The 22,776-nt window shown below is 36.9% G+C and overlaps 1 protein-coding gene and 1 non-coding gene across 6 annotated transcripts; one reads left to right on the top strand and one right to left on the bottom strand.

Annotated features, from left to right (window-relative positions):
* The first annotated feature begins 1,179 nt into the window (after positions 1–1,179).
* On the top strand, positions 1,180–21,185 carry Jabba (jabba). Of its 5 annotated transcripts, XM_074097785.1 has the most exons (10): positions 1,180–1,289; positions 1,362–1,498; positions 7,365–7,514; positions 9,612–9,763; positions 12,565–12,771; positions 14,758–14,892; positions 15,796–16,159; positions 16,284–16,325; positions 16,446–16,520; positions 17,249–21,185. In XM_074097785.1, the coding sequence occupies exons 3-10, from the start codon at positions 7,367–7,369 to the stop codon at positions 17,269–17,271; spliced, it is 1,146 nt and encodes a 381-aa protein (XP_073953886.1). In that variant the 5' UTR covers positions 1,180–1,289; positions 1,362–1,498; positions 7,365–7,366; the 3' UTR covers positions 17,272–21,185. The 5 variants fall into 5 exon arrangements, with proteins under 5 accessions (XP_073953886.1, XP_073953885.1, XP_073953888.1 ...); XM_074097784.1 differs by lacking the exons at positions 1,180–1,289; positions 1,362–1,498 and adding an exon at positions 4,155–4,231; XM_074097787.1 differs by lacking the exons at positions 1,180–1,289; positions 1,362–1,498 and adding an exon at positions 4,156–4,231 and having other exon boundaries at positions 16,284–16,304.
* Positions 21,186–22,549: 1,364 nt separating this feature from the next.
* On the bottom strand, positions 22,550–22,622 carry TRNAV-CAC (transfer RNA valine (anticodon CAC)). Its single transcript has one exon. It is a non-coding gene; the product is annotated as a tRNA-Val (tRNA).
* Positions 22,623–22,776: the final 154 nt, after the last annotated feature.

The raw sequence follows: 22,776 nt of genomic DNA, 5'->3' as shown, positions 1-22,776 counted from the left end.
ATATTAGAAAAAATGTGTATTCAATGCTTAGCTTTTAAGCCAAACACACACAGACGGCGGGGGCGGGTGTGAGCATGTGCACATGGCGGGATAGTGGGCGCCCTTCGCAAGGTCTAAATTGTTTTTTGGGAGATTCGCGCTGTCATCGGTTCATCCACCATCACCTCTCATATTCGTTTTCTAGAATTTTTTTACCGTACAACGGCAAACAAAAACTACTAGAACTGGCAAAATTGTCCTCCAATGGACAGAGCCATATTTTAAAGAACAACAAATTGTTTTTTCTTAAAATCTTTTCGAAATTGTTTGTTATAATATTGTATGGTATACTTATTTCTTCGCATACCTACATTTTTTTCCTAGAGCACTTGTTCTATAATTGTTTAGTCTATAAATTTTATTGCTAAAATGCTAAATCCATAAAATTGTTAGATCTAATTTTTATTCAGTCTAATATTCAATGTCCTAAAATTAAAATACTGACAGCATTTTTATTTCAATTCGACAAATTAGCTTTCATTTGCTATTCTTACGAGTATGTTTAAGGGAAAAAACAATGTGTAACATTTTTACCTTTATTGCGAAAATTAAACAAAATGTAGGTATTTTTAAAAGAAGGTGAATGTGTCTATTACATCAAGGTAATATACGTTCTAACCGCCATCAGGAAAACAATTTAAACTGCATTCTACGTAAGTATTTCAAAGATTTTTGATTAATCGCGTGTCTGGCCCGGGAATCAAAACCGCGAAATGTTAAATAAAAGGAAGACCATGAAATTTTACATTTAAGTACAATTTCATTCAGAAAAATGAATACTTAGCCCGGGCGCGCACCGCGCACGACCCAAACCTGCAGGGCTACTCCGAAACTCGAAACTCGAAGTTCGTGTCGTGCGGTCCCTCTGACACTTACACTATTTAATACGAGAGCGAGAGGGACGGTACGATACGAACTTCGAGTTTCGAGTTTCGTAGTAGCCCTGCTGTCGTCTGTGTGTGTGTGTGGCGCTTTACAATTTGACAAATGTCAGTCTGCAGGGCTACTATGAAACTCGAAATTCGAAGTTCGTGTCTTGCGGTCCCTCTGTCTGACACTTATACACTACTATTTAATATGAGAGCGAGAGGGACGGTACGATACGAACACGAACTCCGAGTTTAGAGTTTCGTAGTAACCCTGCAGACGTCAAGTTACTGTGAAAGATTTTTTTTCTACTTTTCTTGGATATTCGTTTTTGTCGTGTGTGTGTTGTGTTGAGTGGTCGGCATCGTCAGACTTTATATTCTGTTAGTTTGTAAATATTTTAATGAAATATTACTCTACAGTTCACAGATTTTAATGTATTGTTTTGCCAACAGGGTAGCGCATAAGAAAAACTCACTGCAGAGCGGATGTGATACCTATTTCTAATTGTGCGACTAATAGCAATTGAACCGGATTCTGCATTAAATTCTATTGACTCAATTGCAACGCTGTAAACTATACACAAAACTTGGTAAGACTTTATATTCTATTAAATCGCTAATTTAATTTTATCGATTATTATTTCTTTGGTTTATTGATTACCATTATTATTACCTATTTATCACCGGGCGACGTAATCTCCGACTACCTACCTACCTATTACTTGTAAATAAAAAAGACGTAATAATTAATAATATCGCTTATTATCGACCTGCTCTTTCTATTTAATCGACTTTCAGTTTAGTATTTCAACTTCATGACCATAATCATTATTCATTAAGATTTATTACAATTGCTGAATTGCAACTTTAAAACTTTATTTTAAAAGGTAGTACTTATTGAATTTTTACCCTTCAACATGAAAAAATTAAATTACAATACGAGTTTTCATTTTATTATTTACTTTGAAAATAATTTATGGAGTTCTGGCAATTTCAAGCAATTTCGACATTATTTATACTGCATTTTTTGTTTAAAGCAAGTTAAGTAATAACTTTATAAAGTACAAGTCAATTGTAAGAATAACTGCAAAATGTATGTGGTATCTAAATGGAGTGTAAAGTTTTCAATGGAATGAGAGCTTTGAATTCATTGATTTAATTAATTAATCCATTGGGAGGCATAAATCGCTTAATGCTAATATCCGGACATATAAAACCAACACTGGCAAGTAAGTGTTTGCTTACTAAAAGTAATTATTACAGTCAAAACCGTTTATCACAACAGAAGGGAAAGGGACAGCAATATTTGGTTGTCATACATAGTTGGTCATTATAACCAGTGTTATTTTGGTATATAAGATTGTGTTGGGACTTTTTTCTTAGTTATTACCATACATCGCACTCCAGTAAGGTTCACAAATCAATTTCCAAGTTGTCATAATAAAATATTTGTACTTGGTATTTGGTACCTAGTATTTGTAATGTGCAATTCCAAATACCTTAGCAACTAAGCTGTATGTTAGTTAGGTATCTATTTTTATTGTATCCATTCAATTTTAAATAAAAATAAGATTGAAATAAAGTGAAAGTATGTAGTATATTTGATTTAACAACACAAGCCAGCAGGAGTGGAATAGTCGTCTATCTCACTTGGGTTTCAATTCCTCCTGCTGGGTCGACCAACCTCGAGCTTGTAGGTACCTAGAAAAATATTTTCAAGGGTTTTGTAGTTGGTTCCATTTTTTGTTATTTTTTTATTTTTTGGAGTTGGTTTCACTTTTTTGTTAAAAATTTTCATTATTTCTCACTTTTTAGTGGTTCGTAACCAAAGTACATCTCACAACGATTCCATTTAGCCCAAACAAGGCATAGTCGCTTTTCTAGGTATATTAATCATGATCGTTTATAGACGAGCAAGCATTACTTAGCTTTGACGAGTTCCATTGGTCATCTACGGTCTTCTTCATCAGGTCCAGTTTACCAAATGATACTTTCTGAATGTAAATGCTTATCTTAATGCTAAAAATGCCAAAATCGCCATAGGTGTGCCTATAAAATTTAGGTTTGCCCTCGATTTCCCTAGGATCCCATCATCAGATCTTGACTTGGTGACAATGGGACCACCTCAGAAGAGTACTCTTTCGAATAAAAAAAGGATTTTGAAAATCGGTCCACAATCGACTGAGTAATCCGTGAACATAGGTACATAAAAAAAATACAAACATTGGAACATAAAACCTTCTTATTTGAAGTTGGTTAAAAACTAATAATATTTTTGGCAAGTTGGATTCCCACGGGATAGGGATAAAATCTCTAAATAACAACTGCTGGACTTAGAGTCATGAAATTTGACATGATTGTTTTTAATGTAACGTAAATAGCAGCGTATCCATTAGAGCAGCCTCAGGCCGAGCACCGCGAGCCGAGCCATAATTTCTCGGTTTTTTGGCCGTGCTCAAAGGAGCCTCAGTCTGAGCCGTGCCTTTAGCAGCGTCTCCACTTGCGCGGCCTCGGAGCGAGGCAGCCGCTCGGCCCGAGGCTGCCTCTAGTGGATACGCGGCTAATGAAAACCACGATTTAATTTTCGGGAATTCCCACGGGAACTTTTAATAATCCCGAAATCAATTCCTCGAAAATTCAATTGCTAGATCTAATGATTTACGTGTGCGAAGTAAACACTAGTAACTGATAAAATTAAACTGTTAAACATGGTTGGTTGGTCATTATAACTAGTGGTATTTTGGTATATATCAGGGTTTCTCAAACTGATGGCTCCACGTACCCCTGTTAAAGTTTCTAGACCACAGCGAACCCCTACCCCAACCAATAACAAACAAATAAGTAACAAATTTGGAGTTGAAATAAAAAATACAAAAAGACTCCAAAAAATAATCTTAATCATCTTGCCAGTCTTGCAGCCACCATCAAGTAAACCTTGTCGCGAACCCCCTACCGTCGAATAGCGAACCCCTAAGAGTTCGCGTACCCTACTTTGAGAAACCCTGGTATATATGTTATGTTAAGACTTTTTTTCTCTGTTGTTACTTCTAATATGTGGTTATAACTGGTGTTGCTATAAACGGTTTAGACTGTAATATAAATGAAGCACCTATCAATTGAGTGTGGATTGGATATTTGTGAGTACCGTGGTCTTTCATATCAGCCTATGATTGCATTGACCTCTGCACCTTTCCGCTGCTTGTTTTATCTATAAGGTATAAAGAAGTCAAAATGATATATTTATGTTTGATGCACTCATTAGTGACTTTAAGTTCGTGATAACAGTGCACTATAGTTTTTTCTTACACAAACAATGGTGGCATGTAAGTGAATATGTGTTAATTTAAAATTAATATTGTTGGACTTTAGCCTTAGCACAGGTATGTTAGCATTTACTTTTGTGCTCCTACAGGCCACCTAAACAGTGGCACACTGGTGGTTAGGGCTATAAGATTATTGAATACCAGAAGCCAAACAATATGATAAAAAAAATGAACTACTTAGGGTTTTTTATCCTTGTTTCTCCCTAAAACGACGAAACACTCCTTCCGGTCAGAAATCTAAGTGTGCTTGTGCTAGAGCTTGAATGGTACTTGGGTTTGGGTGGGTCCGAAGGAACCAAGATTGTTAGCCTTGTATTAAACTCGAGCGGGTCTGCATGTGTTATCGCAACAGCAGGGCTACTACGAAATTCGAAAATAGAAGTTCGTGTCATTCCGTGTCTCTGTCGCTTATACTATTTAATACGGTGTGAGAGGGACGGTACGATACGAACTTCGATTTTCGAATTTCGGAGTAGGCCCTCAGGCCCCTTATTACGAAGTGCAAAATTCGAACTTCGTATCTTGCCGGCTTGCTGACGTTTATACTATTTAATACTAGAGTGAGAGGGACAGTACGATACGAACTTCGATTTTCGAATTTCGTAGTAGCCCCCCCAGTTACTTTCCGTACTTATCGAATGTTAGACTTTACCCGCGGCTTCGCACGCGTAATCCATAACAATTATAAGGTACTAACCCCCTGTTTCACCATTGATTGATTAATTTTATGTGACGGTTATCTGTATTGCTGTCTCTGTTTGCTTTGTCCGAATAAACAGAGACGACATGACATTTACGATACAATACAATACAATTACTCTTTATTGTACACCAGAAATAGTGAGCGATACAGAAAACAGGTACACAGAGAAAATTACAAGGTAAGCAATAGGCGGCCTTATCGCTTAAGAGCGATCTCTTCCAGGCAACCTTTTTACAGAAAGTAGGAAGGACTAGTTTACAGCAGGTGGTGCATTAACATAACAGTAGATCAGAGAATTAGAATGCAACAAAAACACATCTTCACATACACATTTTCGTACATATAATACACGTCTAAAATAAATATAGGCAATGGGATAAACAGCCACATATAAATAAATAAATAAATAAACTAGGATAAAGCTTATTATTACACGATGACAGATAGTGCTCCTTAAGCATAGATTTAAGAGTGACAGAGATTTTGCCCGTCGTAAATCAATCGGTAAGGAATTTCACAACCGAATAGCTTGGACAGTATAAGAATAGACATAGAATTTGGAGATAGAAAAAGGTACGGTACGGAGAAAATTCTGATAGCATCGAATAGAAGTTACGTAGCTTAATCGCTCTTTGAGGTAGCGAGGAGTTGCAGGCTTAAAAAGAATGCCGTAAAGAAGGTGGAGAATGTGAGAGTTACGGCGGAGGTGGATTGGGAGCCACTTGAGCTGTGGTCGAAAGTTAGAGACATGATCGAACTTACGTAGACCAAATATAAACCTAATGTATAGATTTTGAATTCGCTCAAGTTTATTAAGCTGCTCTTCTAAGAGATGGGGATAACAAATGTCAACATAGTCGAATATAGGGTGCAGTAAAGTTTGAGCAAGCGCAACTTTGGTAGCAAAGGGTAGGAAATTCTGAAGCCTTCTTAGAGATCTCACCGCAGCAAACACCTTCCTGCTCACCTCGAACACATGAGGAGACTATGAGAGAGTTCGGGTGGGTGCATTTATCTGTCAATTAAAATTTATCAATGAATGGTGAAACAGCCCCTTAATCTTCTTTAGTACCTATGTTGTGTGTCGATATATTATTACGTATGTATGTAATGTATATCGGAAGTCGATATTGATAAGTGAAAAGTCACTATGACAGGTCAAAAAGTGCCATGAAAATTCCGCTCTCTGCTTATAAAGAATGCGACAAGTTATAGAATTGGACTTAGGAAGATAGGGACAGATAGTGAACAACAACAAGGCGAATAAAGAATAAGTGACGAATACAGAATGAGACGAAACAAGAATTGAACGAAAAACGAATGAGACGAATTACTCTGATACCATATGATTCTTCATATTTTAATTCTCATCTGTTGTAATTGTCCCCCAATTAAATGCTAATCAGGTATATTAATGAAGATTATAGATAAGTATAATTTGAAGCAGCAATTGTGGGGTCAGGTCAAGGATCAGGGCCCAAGACGCACTCACGGAAGTTGTGTCTATAATCAAATCATGTGTCGATGCTTATAAGTGTTCATATAAAAATACGGAATAACAATAGTACATTTTGTACTAAGGGGCGTAAGAAGGGGATTTTTGTGATACAAAATGATTTTCATCAAATTGAGAGGAAAAAATGCGAAAAATTAAGTTATTTTGTGTCCAAACACTTCGCAGGTCAGCAAAAGAAAGGCGCTAAGAAAACTGAATAAAGTAATTACACACATTATTATAATTAAAGACAGGCTAAAGGCTGCTACATCTACTTGATTTGATGGAAGAAGTGCTTATTATTCGTTGGAAATACATGGGTACAAAAAATACAAACAATTATAAATCTTCGTCTTTGGTATCTTTTGCTCCATTCTGAAGAAACATGGCTATAAAAATTACATATTAAAGAACATTACGGACACCTTACCTTTAAACATTACGGATTACCTTTAGGACATTAGGACGATTTTATATACAACATTTGACTAAGGAAATTTGTCAAATTTGATCGATAAGAACGCGGTCAATTTATTTTATTCAGCTTCCCTAGTTAAATAACATATTTAATAGCGGTTATCATCAAGAAAAAAACCGCTTCTTTCTGTTCGTCTGACTTTACGAGTTTTTGCGAAATCCCACTATTTCCGTCTTTTACCACAAGACCACCGGGAACGTAGGTCAAAATTGTATTACGTACGCACTTACTAGCTAGAGAGTACATTGCCCTCGTGACCACGGCCACTGCAATGTGATCGAAACGTCGAGGTTATTTTAACAATAGTTTATTTATTTATGTTCCTAAACTCGTAGTAATTACGAGTAGGGTAAAAATCGCGACTGTTTATCAAGATGGCAATATGTCCAGCCGGCCCAAACTTCGCGTGCCCTTAAAGAGCTCTGCTTCTTTCAACAATGTTGTTTCTCTTCCACAGTCATGGATATCATAGCGTTAGTGAAGGAAGGCCTCCAGGCAGTTGCCGAGCATGTCGTCAGTTACAAGATGGGACAAACATTGCTCAGGCACGTCGATAAAGCGCTGTGGGTCGTCGAGAAATGCGCACGATGGGCTGTGCCGCCACCATGTGAGACTTAAAATTATGTTTTTACGTTATCCAGTCTTATTTTTTTGTAACTAGACTGAACTGCATACCTATTATGTAGGGAGTTCTAGCGCTTACACAGTACACAGGTCTAGTTATCCTAAATGAGCCCCCAATAATGATCATTTTTGCGCCAATTACGATTTTTACAAGCGTTCATTATTATTATTATTAGGGTAGTATTTAAACGCACATCAAAAAAAGTCCTTTTTATCTAAAAAAAAAAACGAATTCACATCAACATACACAGCAAAATACTCCACTCAAAATATTACGTAATAAACTGCAAATTATATTCGTGGCGCACCGCTATTTATCTTAAAGTAAAGTATTTTTATTAATGCACAGCTAATAATGACTAACGCACATCATACCTTGTAACTGTTTTTTTTTTAAATAAGAATAAGAATTAGAATGGTTTATTGGCTGATAAAATAGATACACATACAGAAACACTGAAATATACACATCCATGCCTATTCCTTCCAGCCAAAATGGCCGCCACTCAGCTATAGCTAAATATAGCTTCTATTTTTGCACATCATATAATTACCTATCAATTTCTTTTCAGCATGTATATACTTTTTACATTACCAGCACTAGTAGGAGCCAAATTATTTCCTAAATAAATAAGGTTCTGGCGCTTCGCCGGCCGCTGCCGAGGCGCGCTCGCTTTGCTCGCACGGCTCGCGCGTTGTGGTCGCAATGAAGGCTATCGTTTTTTGTCTTTCTAGATGGCGCCACTATTGCGTGAGGTTTTTAAGTGTGGCTTTCAAAGTCTGTTATTACGGGCGTGAAAACAAAGTTTAGATTAAAATCATATTTAATACACCTTAAAACCGTACCATAAAAATATCGAGCAACCACAGTGTTGCGTAGTCCCGTTTTGTTCGGAAAAAAAGGGAGGACAAAAGTTTCCGAAAGACAAAACTGTCTCAAAACACAGACATTCATTGCCCCGTAACGCATAATTGCCATAATTAATTTCAGGTAATGCAGAATATCCACAAAACTATTCTAATTATAAATAAACCCGCGTAGCCACCCAAACAAAAACTATGAGATTTGACATTTCGGAGACCTCACGCTACACTAGCGCCTCTAGCGGCGAATTCATACGCCCTCATAGTACCTAACGCTCCTTCTCACTCCGCTCATCGTCGTACCTAATTTTCCGGTGCCAAATTGACGGTAAAAGTTATTTTGCTATGAGAATGAGTATCATCTACGCACGCTCTAGGTAATTTGCTGTGGATTCAGTATTTTTGCTGTGCAGTCAGTATTTTTGGTGTTATTGTAGTATTTTTGTATAGTTTGTGTTGATGTATATTCTAGAATCATCTGCAGTACTAGTTTTGCTAAACATTTAGTTTATTTGTATTGAAATAATTTAATTTTTTGACGACCAGATGGCCTAGTAGTTAGAGAACCTGACTACGAAGCTTGAGGTCCCGGGTTCGATTCCCGTGTCGGGGCAGATATTTGTATGAAAAATACGAATGTTTGTTCTCGGGTCTTGGGTGTTTAATATGCATTTAAGTATGTATCTATCTATATAATTATATTTATCCGTTGCTTAGTTAGTACCCATAACACAAGCTTTGCTAAGCTTACTTTGGGACTAGGTCAATTGGTGTGAATTGTCCCGTGATATTTATTTATTTAATTGTTGTACAAAAGTATATAAATGATGAGAAGAAATTGATACTTAGGCAATTATTTATTTGATGTGCAATTAATAATATTCCTTATTATTAAGCGTAGGTATATTATGAATGCTTGCCATCTCTATTTATTTGGATCAGGACAGTATTAAAATTTGGCATACTTATGTTAATCTGGTGACAATACAATAATCTGGCAGTAACATCTTGTTAGTTCGGCCAGGATCGTCTCCGCAGGACGTAACTCCTCAACGGTTAACAGCATCGACTCGAAATTTGGCACAGAAATGTAGTTTAGATGTTTTTTTTTATACAGTAATCTTTTTTTTTTTTTTGATATGGTGTAGTTCGTCCATTATGCAAGCGTTTCGAAGATTTGCGTGGTCTTGGGCCTTAGCACTTTATCAACTTACAGTGGACCCTGAAGAGAGACCACAACCGGAACTAGTCCGCCCGCTGCCGTGGGTATTCTTCCTGATGCTCCTAGTGGCACTTAGAGCGACGAGGGAGTCCATATCCCTCGTCAATCTGGTGCTGGGGAAGCCGCCGCTGCGTTCTGCTGATGTGGTGAGTTTCATCATCATATCGGCCGAAGGATGTCCACTTTTAGACATGGGCATCCCCTATAGCCATTTGTTTCGGTTGGTAGCAGCCTGCATCCGCCGTAAACCCGCGGCTGGTATGTGGTAAGTTTACACAGCGTCTAATTATCACACTCAGGACTTACCTAATTACGAAGATTAAGCTAAATTTTTTGGTTAATTATGTTATTGTTGTGCTTTTTTAGTCACGAGCGCAAGTGTCGTCGTGGTGCTACTTTAATCATCTGTGAAAGATGGCAAGGCCTTTTACACACTTTAACATACTGTTGTCTGACATAATCGTCTTTTATTTGGGTTATAATTAAGTCAGTATATAAACTTTCACCAAGTAACAGTAGGACTATACTACAAAGTCAGATATTAAAATTATCCTTGGCCGCTGCCTGTCTCCTTGACGACCGGATAGCCCAGATAGCCCAGTGGTTAGAGAACCTGACTACGTAGCTTGAGGTCCCGGGTTCGATCCCCGGTCGGGGCAGATATGTTTGATAAATACGAGTGTTTGTTCTCGAGTCTTGGTTTATATGTGGGCCAATCAACTTTTTTACCGACACTATGTCCGCGACATTTTTCAAACAATTGCAGATTTTTGGAAGTAATAGATGGTGTACATGAATACATGCCACCCTACGTAAGTTCAACCTATTAAACCGTGAAATATCTTGTTGGCAGTACGATTTTTTGGTAACGCCAGAGACAATTTTGCTAACGCAGGAGACGCCCAAAGTGTTAGTAAAATAGTTAATTGGCCCATGTATGTATTTAAGTATATTAGGTCTCTTTATTTCGGTATGTTTATCCATTGTCTAGCTAGACCAATAACACAAGCTTTGCTTACTTTGGGATAAGGTTACTTGGTGTCAAGTTTCCCGTGATATTAATTATATTATATCCCGTTGTCTGTATTTCCGGATAAATACAATCTAGGGCTCTTCAAGGCTAGAGTGAACAGGCGTTACTGAACAGGTGAGATACACCTTTGGCCTCATCTGCACTTAACATCAGCAGCAGCGGCAGGTGAGATAGGGGCCAATTACGGACAGTTTTATGTTGCTGTTGCCCGCAACACCGTCTACGTATAATTCGTTTATCGCTATCCCACGGGAACTATGCTATTTTCCGGGATAAAAACTATCCTATATCCACCCCCGGGACTCAAACTATTTGTTTACCGAAATACATCTAAATCAGTCCAGCAGTTTAGACGAGAAGGTGCTGTTGTCGGTAAGTTATCATATTTAATGGAGTGCTGCGTTTTCGTGCAGGACCACGTCTGCCGGGTCCGCTACTTTAAGTATGTTTATCCATTGCCCGGTATTACCTATGCCTTTAATACGAGCTTTGCTTACTTTGGGATTAGGTTAGTTGGTGTCAAAAGTGTCCCGCTATTTATTTGGGTCAATCAACTTTTTAGTGTTTTCATTCTGTAACTCAGGAGATGTCAATGATACACTTGCTTAGAAAAATGTTTGTAATGTATACTACTATATTCTATTTGTTCTAATTCTAACATCATCCAAATGACAGATGCCGAACTGACGGAACTAGAGTCCCTCCTATTGTTACGCAAACTATCGATACTTTTGCATGTCATGTGTTTTGCACGCTATCGAACTGAAAGTCTTATTTGAATTTTAAAATATAATTTATTCAACACTTGTAGTGTCACTTTCCGACTCTGACGAACAATCTTGCAAATTAATAATAAGTCTTTTATTTTTTACCGATAACCCTCACCTCTAGTAATTGCGGCCTATTGATACAACATTGTAAGGACTAAGAACGTTCATTAAATAAAGTAAGTTAATATAACACAGTGCCAACGCAGTAACTTAACAATTTGTTAGCAAATTTGGGTATAAATATTCGAACAATCAGCAGTTTTAATGTGATTTCATTTTTTTAATCATTATATCTCTGTTGGAAAAAATTAAAAATTAGTTACCGCCTCACAAAGTTACATTGAATCATCTTAGAACAAATAGAATATAGCATGATTAGGAGGAATTGCCTTAACCTTTTCGCCGCCACGTCAAATTCACAAGACATCACCCATACGCCAGGCTTCTATATTGCAATGCCTAAAATTGATCCTTAACACAATTTAACGAAGGTTGTTTTTACATTGGACGTATATACAAGATGTTAACTAAATAACTGAAAACCAGAAAGTAGTTTGCTCAGAATCGAGAGTAGAATCGATTACACTATGTTTTAATTTAGGTTGTGTTTGTGTTTTAAAATCCTTTTTTTTTATTGCGCCCAGTCTAAAACTGCAACATGCGCCAATTAAATATTTTAGCGAGGTTGCATACTATTTCGATAATTTAATACTGCTCGTTTTGCTGTTAATGTGTGATTTTCTTCTAAAAACGTCAAAGCGCAACTGACAAGTACAAATTTAAAGTGTGGAGTTAGAAATGAAGTAGAATTACTGACTAAGCAAAACACGAATATCTTTTAAAATAATGATGGTATACAAAATTAAATGCAATCAATTGACTTAAAATGAAAAAATATTTTTGGTGTGTCAGGTTTTCAGTTAATCATCACCCTGTATAGGTCCTTGGAGTCCAAAAAGGTTAAAACTGTCACAACTCCTAACTTTTACTGGATTTATTAATAGTACCCCATAAAATCACACTTTTAATAAGTTAAACGTTACCATGGCAACCAGCTATCTACACTAAAAAGTTCGTTGACCCTTTATTCCTTTGACGTGGGGTCCTACTCTTACCAGACTTTTGACTATCAACCCGCTTCCAGGTGACATACATACAAAGCAAACGCAGATATCTGCGTACCCTAAAGTACCAGGGTAACAGGATGATGCGCGCTCGCATCGTCACAGTCCAAGAGCCGTGGTACAGCGGGCTGCGGTCACTCTTCGAGTTCACTATGTGCTTCAAGCGGCAGTCGATACCCTACGGGAACAACAATACTACGAGCGTCAGCAATAACGATGAGGTCCTGGTATGTGATATTGAGATTTTGTGATGTTTTTGCACTTATTTTTGCCTGTGAGGATTTTTGGAGGAGGTTCTGACTTTTAAACTCTCGCTTAGTTGGTCCACAACTGAATACCTACTCATCTCATCCACTCAAATGTAGGCTGATAGAAATCCCTTAAAGAGCATGCTGTAGCTGTAACAGAACTGATATAGGAATAGGACTATAATCATTTTTCCAATTCGGAATGTAGGTAAGTTAACTCTTTATTGTACAAAAAAAAAACACAACTGACAAACATTGAGATATTATATGTGCAAAGGCGAACTTATGTGTTTGAGGGATATCTACTGAGAACGTCATTACTACTTATTACTATAAGAATGTCAATTGGTTTATACAAAGTGCTCGGAGAGGGGCTTTTTAGGGTTCCGGAGCCAAAATGGCAAAAACGGAACCCTTATAGTTTCGCCATGTCTGTCTGTCTGTCCGTCCGTCCGCGGCTTTGCTCAGGGACTATCAATGCTAGAAAGCTGTAATTTTGCACGTATATATATGTAAGCTATGCCAACAAAATAGTACAATAAAAAACTAAAAAAAAAATTGTTTTAGGGTACCTCCCATAGACGTAAAGTGGGGGTGTGTTTTTTTCTCACCCAACCTTGTAGTGTGGGGTATCGTTGGATAGGTCTTTTAAAATCATTTGGGGGTTGCTAAACGATTAAAACGATTTTTCTATTCAGTGATTTGTTTGCAAAATATTCAACTTTAATGTGCAAATTTTCATTAAAATCGAGTGTAAGTAAAATGTTAGAAAAATTCAGAATGGTAGTAAGTATATCAAACTTTCAAGGAAAACTATAACGGCTAAGTTTGCTTGAGAATTATTAGTAGTTTAAGAGTAAATAGCAGCCGAAGGTATAAAATATACCTAAACTTGGAGGATTCCGTATAAAATACGAAATTCTTAGAAAAATATGACTTATTTTTTTCGAAATGGCTACGGAACCCTATTTCGGGCGTGTCCGACACGCTCTTGGCCGGTTTTTCAGAGGCTGTTTCTGTCTGTTGAGTCTATCAAAGTAGCCAGAACCAGCCGCCTTGCTCGTCGTGAGGCATTCATCAGAATTACTGGAGTAATGTTTTTAGTGCACATTAGTGTTGGTCAAGGACGCGCGCTGAACAACTGACGCATCACAGCAAACATGAAAGATTGTACAGTAATTTGTCATGCACATAATGTATATTGTCATCATACTATTACGTGTTTTGAAATTCGCAATCTTAGTTGAGTACAATCGAGTTCTACGATATTCAATGGCTCTCGCGTGAACCATTAGATCTAGTGTTTGAATTGTAGGTACGGGACTTCATTAAATTCCCATGGAAATCCTTTATAACCTAACCAACAAAGTTGAAAAACCACTGACATTGTCGCTTCAAAGTTCAATATCTCAAAAACGGGTGAACCGATTTTGATAAAACATATCTAAGAACATCGCTCGAAACCCTGCTTTCAAATAAAAAAAAACACATTCAAATCGGTTCACCCGTTTAAGAGCTACGTTGCCACAGACCGACACACATAGCGGTCAAACTTATAACACCCCTCTTTTTGCGTCGGGGGTTAAAAATTTACATCATGGTCTTAAGTTTATGAAGAGCATTCGAAAATTTTAAGACGGCGTTAAAATCAATTCATTTAGCGTGAGGCTTTCTGATTAAAGTTTCAGCTATCCACATACGTATATATAACAAATTTCAACCAAATTCTGACGAATTCGACCATTTTAGAGTAAAAAGTAAGAAGCACACATACACACTATCGCAGTTGTACCCAATGTTAGTAGGATAACTAAACTACTAAAATAAAGTTCATTTTAGACTTCTGTAAGAACAGAAAATTCAAAACTTCTGTGACAATAGGTTACTTTCGTCATCTGTCTGAACAGACATTAGCATGTAGATGATACTTGCCAATTTTCTTAGTAAAAATGCTGTTGTCTACAGATAGTAAAGCGCAGTAAACGTGTCCGCGAAGACGACAGTCCTGTGGCCTCGACCAGCGAACCTACCATGGAACGACTTATTGAAAAAATTATGGTAGATCTGGACGCCGACTCCAATGATGACTCCAGTTACACAGTAAGCATTTTTTTATTTAATGTCTATGGCAAAACTTTTTATTAAAACTAGTGGCTCTGAGCTGTAGGCTGTAGACAACTCGAATCTGCATTTTTACGTTTTCAACCCTTTAACCCCCATGGCTTATAGGCTTGAAAATGAAATAAAAAGAGATTAAAACCGGAGGCGGTCAACCATCCAAGGATTGACCGCGGCCTGCAACCCTTATTTTTCATTTTTTTATTCGACTGGATGGCAAACGAGCAAGTGGGTCTCCTGATGGTAAGAGATGACCACCGCCCATAGACACCTGCTACACAAGCGGGATTGCAGATGCGTTGCCGACCTAGAGGCCTAAGATGGGATACCTCAAGTGCCAGTAATTTCACCGGCTGTCTTACTCTCCACGCCGAAACACAACAGTCAGTTTCAGTTTTTTTAAGTTTTCGAATTCCAGGGCTCAGCCATTTTGAAAAATTTGCAAAATCTGCTCACAAAATTCCATGTTGAGAAATGCAACCTGTAGAGAACACCCAGATACACGCATTTTACCCGAACTGCAACGTAGACGTAATAAATAATAAAAAAAACAACTCTATATTCTTATCATAAAACCAACAGCTCGAAAATTCGAAATAACCTCTGCAGAGCCGGTAAAGAACTCCTCTTTCTCCTCTTTCTTCTCTGGCTTTAGCCAGTGCTTCATCACTCCATACAGGAGGGTTTTTCCCCATCGCTAACGTTGACATGTCTTTGGCATTTGACATACAGAAATTTACTCTGTGGGTGCTACATACACTGCTGGCGTTGGGCCGATTGGTAGGCGAATATATAGTTGTTGTCTAACGAAACGAAACGTCAGGTTTCTTAAGTTGTAATATGTAGGAAATGTTACGTAATCTAAAGCTATTATTTTTTTTGCAGCTCACTAATGTTACAAGCGTAAAAAGCGATAGATCGGAAGGCACCGCCGAATCCGACCACGAAGAAGTCACAAATGAAGTGTCAACTAACTCTAAAGACACGCAGGACGTCGTAACGACACCGCCCAAAGAGGATTCTAATGACAAAGTCGAGCCTGAGCAAAACACGCCTCCGATGCCAGTAGAACCCAAAACTCCAACCAAAGAACATGTAGAACCTGCCGCCGAGAAAAAAACCCCTCCGAAATCAAACGAAGATTTAGCCTTACGCAGTTTTGATAGAAGGTCTCCAATATTGGACTCCAAAGCGTTCCTTCAAAGCGAAAAGCAGCCCTGCAACCAGCGATCGCCGAAACAGAAAATCGGTAAAAGACTATTAGCACTCTTCGTACCAAAACAAACGCCTGTAAAGAAACTAAAATAGCTATTTGAGCGCGACAGCAGAGGACTCGTGGCTAAGAGATTTTGACAGTGAATTTTTTTTTTCAGCCAACGGCCGGACGGTTAAAAGTATGTCCGAGAAAAGTATAGGTATTTTACAATAATTTTGCATGGGACTGTCTAATTTTAGACATAGAAAAGATGCATGTAGTATGCTAAGTGGGCTTGTTGCTTTGTGGACGTTTGCGACTGTTATGTTTTTGGCGGCAGGAGGCGAGAGGCGGGACACTGCCGCGGCCGTGGCTCGAACTGCGTCAGCTGATTTTACGTCTCGCGGAAGGAAAGGTAATACCTATTATATACTGAGCGGCAAAAAATCTGGCCCTCAAATGTATGCAGAATCGTTAATTTTGTATGAAGGGTGGGCCAAATTTTGTGCCGCTGAGTATATTATTACATGGAACAAGGTGGGGAGAGATGAGCAAGTGGGCCGATTCATGGCAATAACCACTGTTGCCTATAGTACAAGCACTATCTTACGCTTATTTATTTACTGCAACACATGCAGTCTACGTAGCTCATGAAAAAATAATGATGTGATTGACGAAATAGTGTCAGTGTTTATTCATTGTAAAGAATATCTTCTTGTTCTTCATTGTAAATTCAATATCTTCATCGTAATTGATGACTATGCGAAATTTCAGCATTCTTCGTCTGAGGGTTAGTGATGAGTTGATGAGCCAGTTAAGTTAAGGAAGACTTCGTGTATTTGAAATGCAGATACGTAGTCCATCCAGAGAGATAAGATCCAATTAGGGTTACCGGATTGAAAGAGCAAAAAATCTAGACAATGTGATAAAATGGCGAGATTGAGGTTTTTGACTTTGCGTCACTGGCGGCGTGACGATCGTATTTCGAACACATTCGTGATATGTTCATTATCCGCTGTGCGGTGATCGGCTCGGCCGCACAATGGACAGAGATAGTGCTCACCCTGTCGCCGGTAGCGCATATTTGTGTGTGTGTGTGTGTGTGTAATTAGATGAATATAACGCCTCGTTTTTACTTTCCAGAAACCCAAAGGCAGACGCCGTAATACCGTCCCCTTCGCGATTTGCTGTTGAACAGTGCCGAAGCCTGTTTGTTGTTGCTCATGGCTAGCCTAGTGTGGTCAGTAGTTTTAAGCGAAGTTTTGTTACATATTATATTTTTAAGATATTTTTATAAAATGAAATACTGCAGGTCAATTCTATTCACAAGTTGTAATACGGTATTTGACAACTCCTGAATTTGCCATGTCTTATATATTATTATGAAAATATAGGTATACAGACAGTGTTTAGCGAAGAGAAAACTAACATCGGTTGGAAATTGGATTTATAGTGATTTTCTTCTCCGTTTTTCTCTACGCAGCAAGTATGGCGCTATATGAAAGTATGTCTTTCTCTGTCTAATCTTGAATTTCAAACCTTTATAACTTTGTTATTTGTAAAGGAAGCTGAAAAATTGTATCTCTATTCGATAACAGACATTGTGAAGTTTTATTTTATAATACATATAATAAATAGTCAAATACCGTATTGTATGTAGTGCCTTGGCTAGGATAGCGTGTGATTTGAAATCAAGATCTATCTACGACTATATTATTTTCAGAACAACGTGTGCTTTTGGCTTCTTGTCCAGGGAAAGGAATGTACTATCGAACTAACTAAATCGTGACCCACCGTGGAACCTTACCACACAAAGACATAGTAAACTACTTTGAAATGAAACCTACTTTGAAACGTTCTACTTTGGGCCACGTATTTTTGGTTGTCTTTAAGCGTTAGTACAAACTGTGTATGTAAAAACTTGAAAACGGGTGTTACTTTTACTAGGCTTATTTATTTACTAAGGTGAGTATCCTATCGTCAGTTCACAGGTTATCATCTAATACTTATTATTGTACGTTACTTGTTTGTGAACTCCTCAAAATATAATTTAGTACACAAAAGTCGTTACACGTGGCACGATTACGCAACTAGATTCTAAAATTAATATTCGTAATCCTCCATTGGCCATATTTTGTTGAAAAACAATTATGATCAGGAAGATAGAAGTGGCGATTTGATCACTGTATTATTGATGCATTATGAATACTAAGTCTCATTGATGTTGTGCCAGAAATATGGAAGTTGCAGTACATTGATGTCAATGATCGATTATTTATAAATTCATAGGCCCAGCAATAGAAGGAAACACCCACGATATTTTTTTACACTTTAAGCTTTATGTATTGAATCTCAATTTTTTTTTGTATGGTAGGTACTGCTACTATTTGGTGATGTAATGTAAAATCTTGAAATACGTTTAGCAAAATCAAAAACTTTCGCAAAGGAAGAAAAAATATACCTAACGAATTTATTACTTTTATTTGTCTTGTTTGTAGAATTGCCTGCAGTTTTGTTAAGGTTACTATTTATCACTCCGTTTAGAGCAAAACGTAATGAATGAGTGTACCCAGTCGCATATTTATTGTAAAGCCGGGTCCGGAGTACTAATTTTAACATTTTACATACTTTTATTTTTATTATAAATCGGGTTATTTTTTGATAGTTTATAGGTGGTTTGAACATTCGTTGTATAGTTAACGTCAAAAGTAGCAATTATTTGTCATAGAACAAGGTCATTCTTAAATTTCAACCGGTGCTCATTGGTAAACCATTTTTGCCAGCGTGCAATGGTTAAATAGAGTAAGACGCAGTTTTTTTCTATATTGTATCGTTTTTTGCCCAATTAACATTAAACATAATCCAAATCCAAACATCTGCATCTGTCTAATTTACATAGAAAGCGACAAAACGACTGTCTGCCGCTCTGGCTAAGATTTTGGTCGAAATGACTTTTGTGCTCTAGTTTGTGTACACGCTTAGCGAAGGACGGGAGCTGTAAGCTAGTTAGAGAAAGAAGAAAGAATAATTTAAGTATTTGGTTCTGCACACATTAACCCTTAATAAGGCCCCGTAAATAGTGCCTACTGCCGCAGAATCAACAGCAGCTATCAAATAAATACCTGTCAAAGGATATTTTTAAAGCTAGTAGTATTTGCAATAATTAGGTACCATCAGCCAAATATGTGGTCTACCACCCTAAAGTTGATAATCGTTTGCATGTCATAAAACAATAATGCCAATAGACGTGTCTGTCACTTTAAAAGTTCGACTTTAGCGACATTTGATAGGAATTTGTTCAAAAATTTATAGACCACTTATTCGGCTGATGGTACAAAGAATATTGTAACTTATTGCTAAAACAATAAGGTTGAATTTCCAAATCAATGTATGTGGTAACTAAATCGCCTCTACCTTATTAGGGGGTAAATTACAGTCTACAAAACAATATTTAAACCTAAACCCAAAGCCAAAAATAGCTTTCAGTTCAACAGAGAGGCACAAGTAAGATAGAGATGGGAACTTCTCTCTCTCTCTCTCTCATGTCAAGTTGAACTTAAGTGTCAAAGCAACTTGGAGTTCTACATAATTGTCACTTTTTTGTATGAGAAAGTTAACGATTGTGTATGTTGGCTCTTAATTTTTGTGGTGCAGGGTCCTGGTATGATTTATAGTGGCATTTTTTTGTACTTTTCCGTTGTCTAAGTAAAGGAGCAGGTGAACGTTTTGAAGGAGGAAAACTTGACAACTGCAGACTTTCACGTTTGCTTCTGTTCTAATGATAAATCCTTTACGAAACTTGACATTTTGAATTCTAGGCAGAGAAGAGCCATTAGTCAGTAACAGATATTTACACGAACAAAATATGTACCAGTCACACATTATCATGGGTTCTTGATCAAACGCGTATGAAAGAAATGCAATGATACGTCTCTCTCTGTCTGCTGACTATGGCTTAACAGTCGAATGTCATATTGTTGTTTATAAATTTAAATTGTTGTTAAGACTGTAAAGATGGATGTTGTTAATATTAAATATATTGACCCGGATAACTCACGTCTTAATCGAGTTTAGCCCGAAACATGTCGGGCTAAACTCGATTTAAGACGTGAGTTATCCGGGTCAATATATTTAATATGAGTGAGTCTCACGGTAGTTGGATGTTGTTAAGATTTCAATAGTTTTGTTGCTCCTTAATTTAGGTTATGTATACCTATAGTTTGGTAGTCCTGTTTAGAATATGAAGCAAACCAGAAGCCGCGTTATACAAGTGTCCTAATAGTTGAAAATCAAACAGCTTCAGTTCAGAAAAAAAGGCGATACCATTATAATGTTGTCGTCGAGTCCGAAGGCCCGGGTCTGCTGTTATAGTTTATTTTTTGGAACTGAACTAGCCTTGTATCTATACAATCTTATTATCTGCTTTTGTTCTCGTAACCGGCAACCAATACTGTTTAAGTGTATTTTATAATCTATACGAGGAGATAAAGTCGATAATCTATATTATATGCACCAAATATTGACTATTTGAGTCTATTCGCTTCAATAACAGTTTCTGGTTAATTATATATTCTAAATAAGTCCTGTTGCATTTTTAGGCTGCTGACCATTCCTTTTTAATTTAATTTTAGTTCCTACAACACTAATATAGTGACTTAGTCAAAGCATTCCTTTAGGGTTATTTGTTTTATACTATGATAAAATATTACATCTATAATATCCCCTTGTGATGAGATTGTTTTATTTTTATGCGATTTTATTTCTTGATTATTTTTATACCGTAATAAAATAAGCGATGAGCTAATTAGAGATTATTAATTAATGCGAAATGTTTATTTATTGATAATCAAAATTATATTTCCAAAGATTTGGCTGTGTATCAAAGGCAATAATCTGATAACTGATAAGTGAAGACTGACGTTAAAATTATGTACCTACCATCTATTCATTTTGTTTGTTGTTTCGTAAATTATGAATATTATTTAAACTTTATTAACATTTTTGTAAGAGTAACGAATTTTTGGAACTTTTTATGTATTGTGAACGATATTGTTATAAATATATTTCATAATGAATTCTTCGAAGTGTTTTTTTATATCTCGACCAATTTTCATTTTTTTATGGCCCGCAAATGGTTTCTTATCATGACTGTAAAAGAAAAGTGTGTCATCTTATCCTTTATCTTATCATTTGAGGAACTTTTCATCTAAAAGTTAGATACAAGAAATTTAGAAAGAAAAAAAGAAAACATTCGTGATAACCTTCGAAATAAGATAATGAAACTAAAATTTAAAATTGGTACGTCACGAAATGGTCCCAAATCAACAAAAACTGCCGGTATTTAAATTCTATTCTCTTCTGGTGTTGCAGGTGTCCATGGGCGAGGGTAATCGCTTACCATCAGGCGATCCGTTTGCTCGTTTTCCCCCTAATCCATAAAAAAATCTAAAGGAAGTGACAAACGGGACCCTATTAAACTGTCGCTTCGCTGTCCGTCTGTCTGTCTGTCACAGAGCTGTATCTCGAGAACGGTATATAATAGATAGACAATATACAAAATCTCAAACTCGAATGGTACCTAATAGCCATATAACACTGCAAGCTCGACTCGCACTTGTGTCGGTTTTATAAGCTTTTATTCGTCTTGGATGGAATGTATGTTTGCATGTACGTACTACGTACAGTACAGTAGAGGAAACTGAATGACGTGGAACCTTTTCATAATCGATTTCGCTATGATTTCTTTGGCAAATGTATGGGATGTCAACATGACATTAGTAAAAAAAAAAAAAAAAACATCGATTATTGGCCAAAATAATTCTTTTACATTAATACAGTGTGTAGTGGGCCCCAAACTAGGCTTAGCCTGTATCTTGGGGTCCGAGAGTACAGTTGACAACAATATTTTAACAGTATAGGACTACTAAATTTAAACGATAATTTAAAACTGTAACTGCACATAACACAATGATAGCAAATAGATTCCACCTTGGTACGTGAGTCAGTTTCCTTGACTATATGTAAGTATGGGTCAAATCTTGCAACCGAATTTTGACCCACTTCCAGTGGTCAGATTAACTTTAAATTTGGTATACCTACTCATGTAAGTCCGGCAACAATACGAGTACATTTGGCTTTGAAATTCTGTTATTCCGACCATCGTCTCTGCAGGACGGAAAATGGCATCGACTTGAAATTTGGTACGCTAATGTAGTTTGGATGACAATGCAAGTACAGTCAGGAAAAATGCGTGTTTTTTGTTTTAACTAAAACTTATTTTATTTATTGCTTTACGTTCATGCATAAGTCATATCTAAAAGAAATCCTTGACAAAATAATCAAAATTAATATTAGAGAGTAAAAATAAATAATTTAGAGTACACAAAAAAATATAAATACACAAATTTTATTGAAATTAAATAAATAAAATGAAAAAAGAATTTCTGTTTCCGCCCGGGATCGAACCGGGGGCCTTGTGCGTGTGAAGCACACGTGATAACCGCTACACTACGGAAACTGTACAAGAGTGGTCGAAAATTTCTTATTACTTTTACAAAATAATAAATTTTTCTCTCAATCTTCAAAATCAAAGGAAAAAGTGTGTTCTGCCAACGATTTTGTTACCGGCTAATCTTATCTGTGAATTCATGGGCGGCATGGTTTGACAAAAA

The sequence above is a fragment of the Choristoneura fumiferana genome, chromosome 14, assembly GCF_025370935.1.
Source record: "Choristoneura fumiferana chromosome 14, NRCan_CFum_1, whole genome shotgun sequence".
Lineage (NCBI taxonomy): Eukaryota > Metazoa > Arthropoda > Insecta > Lepidoptera > Tortricidae > Choristoneura > Choristoneura fumiferana.
Note: the sequence above shows the minus strand (reverse complement) of the source record. Positions and strands in the feature narration are given on the sequence as shown.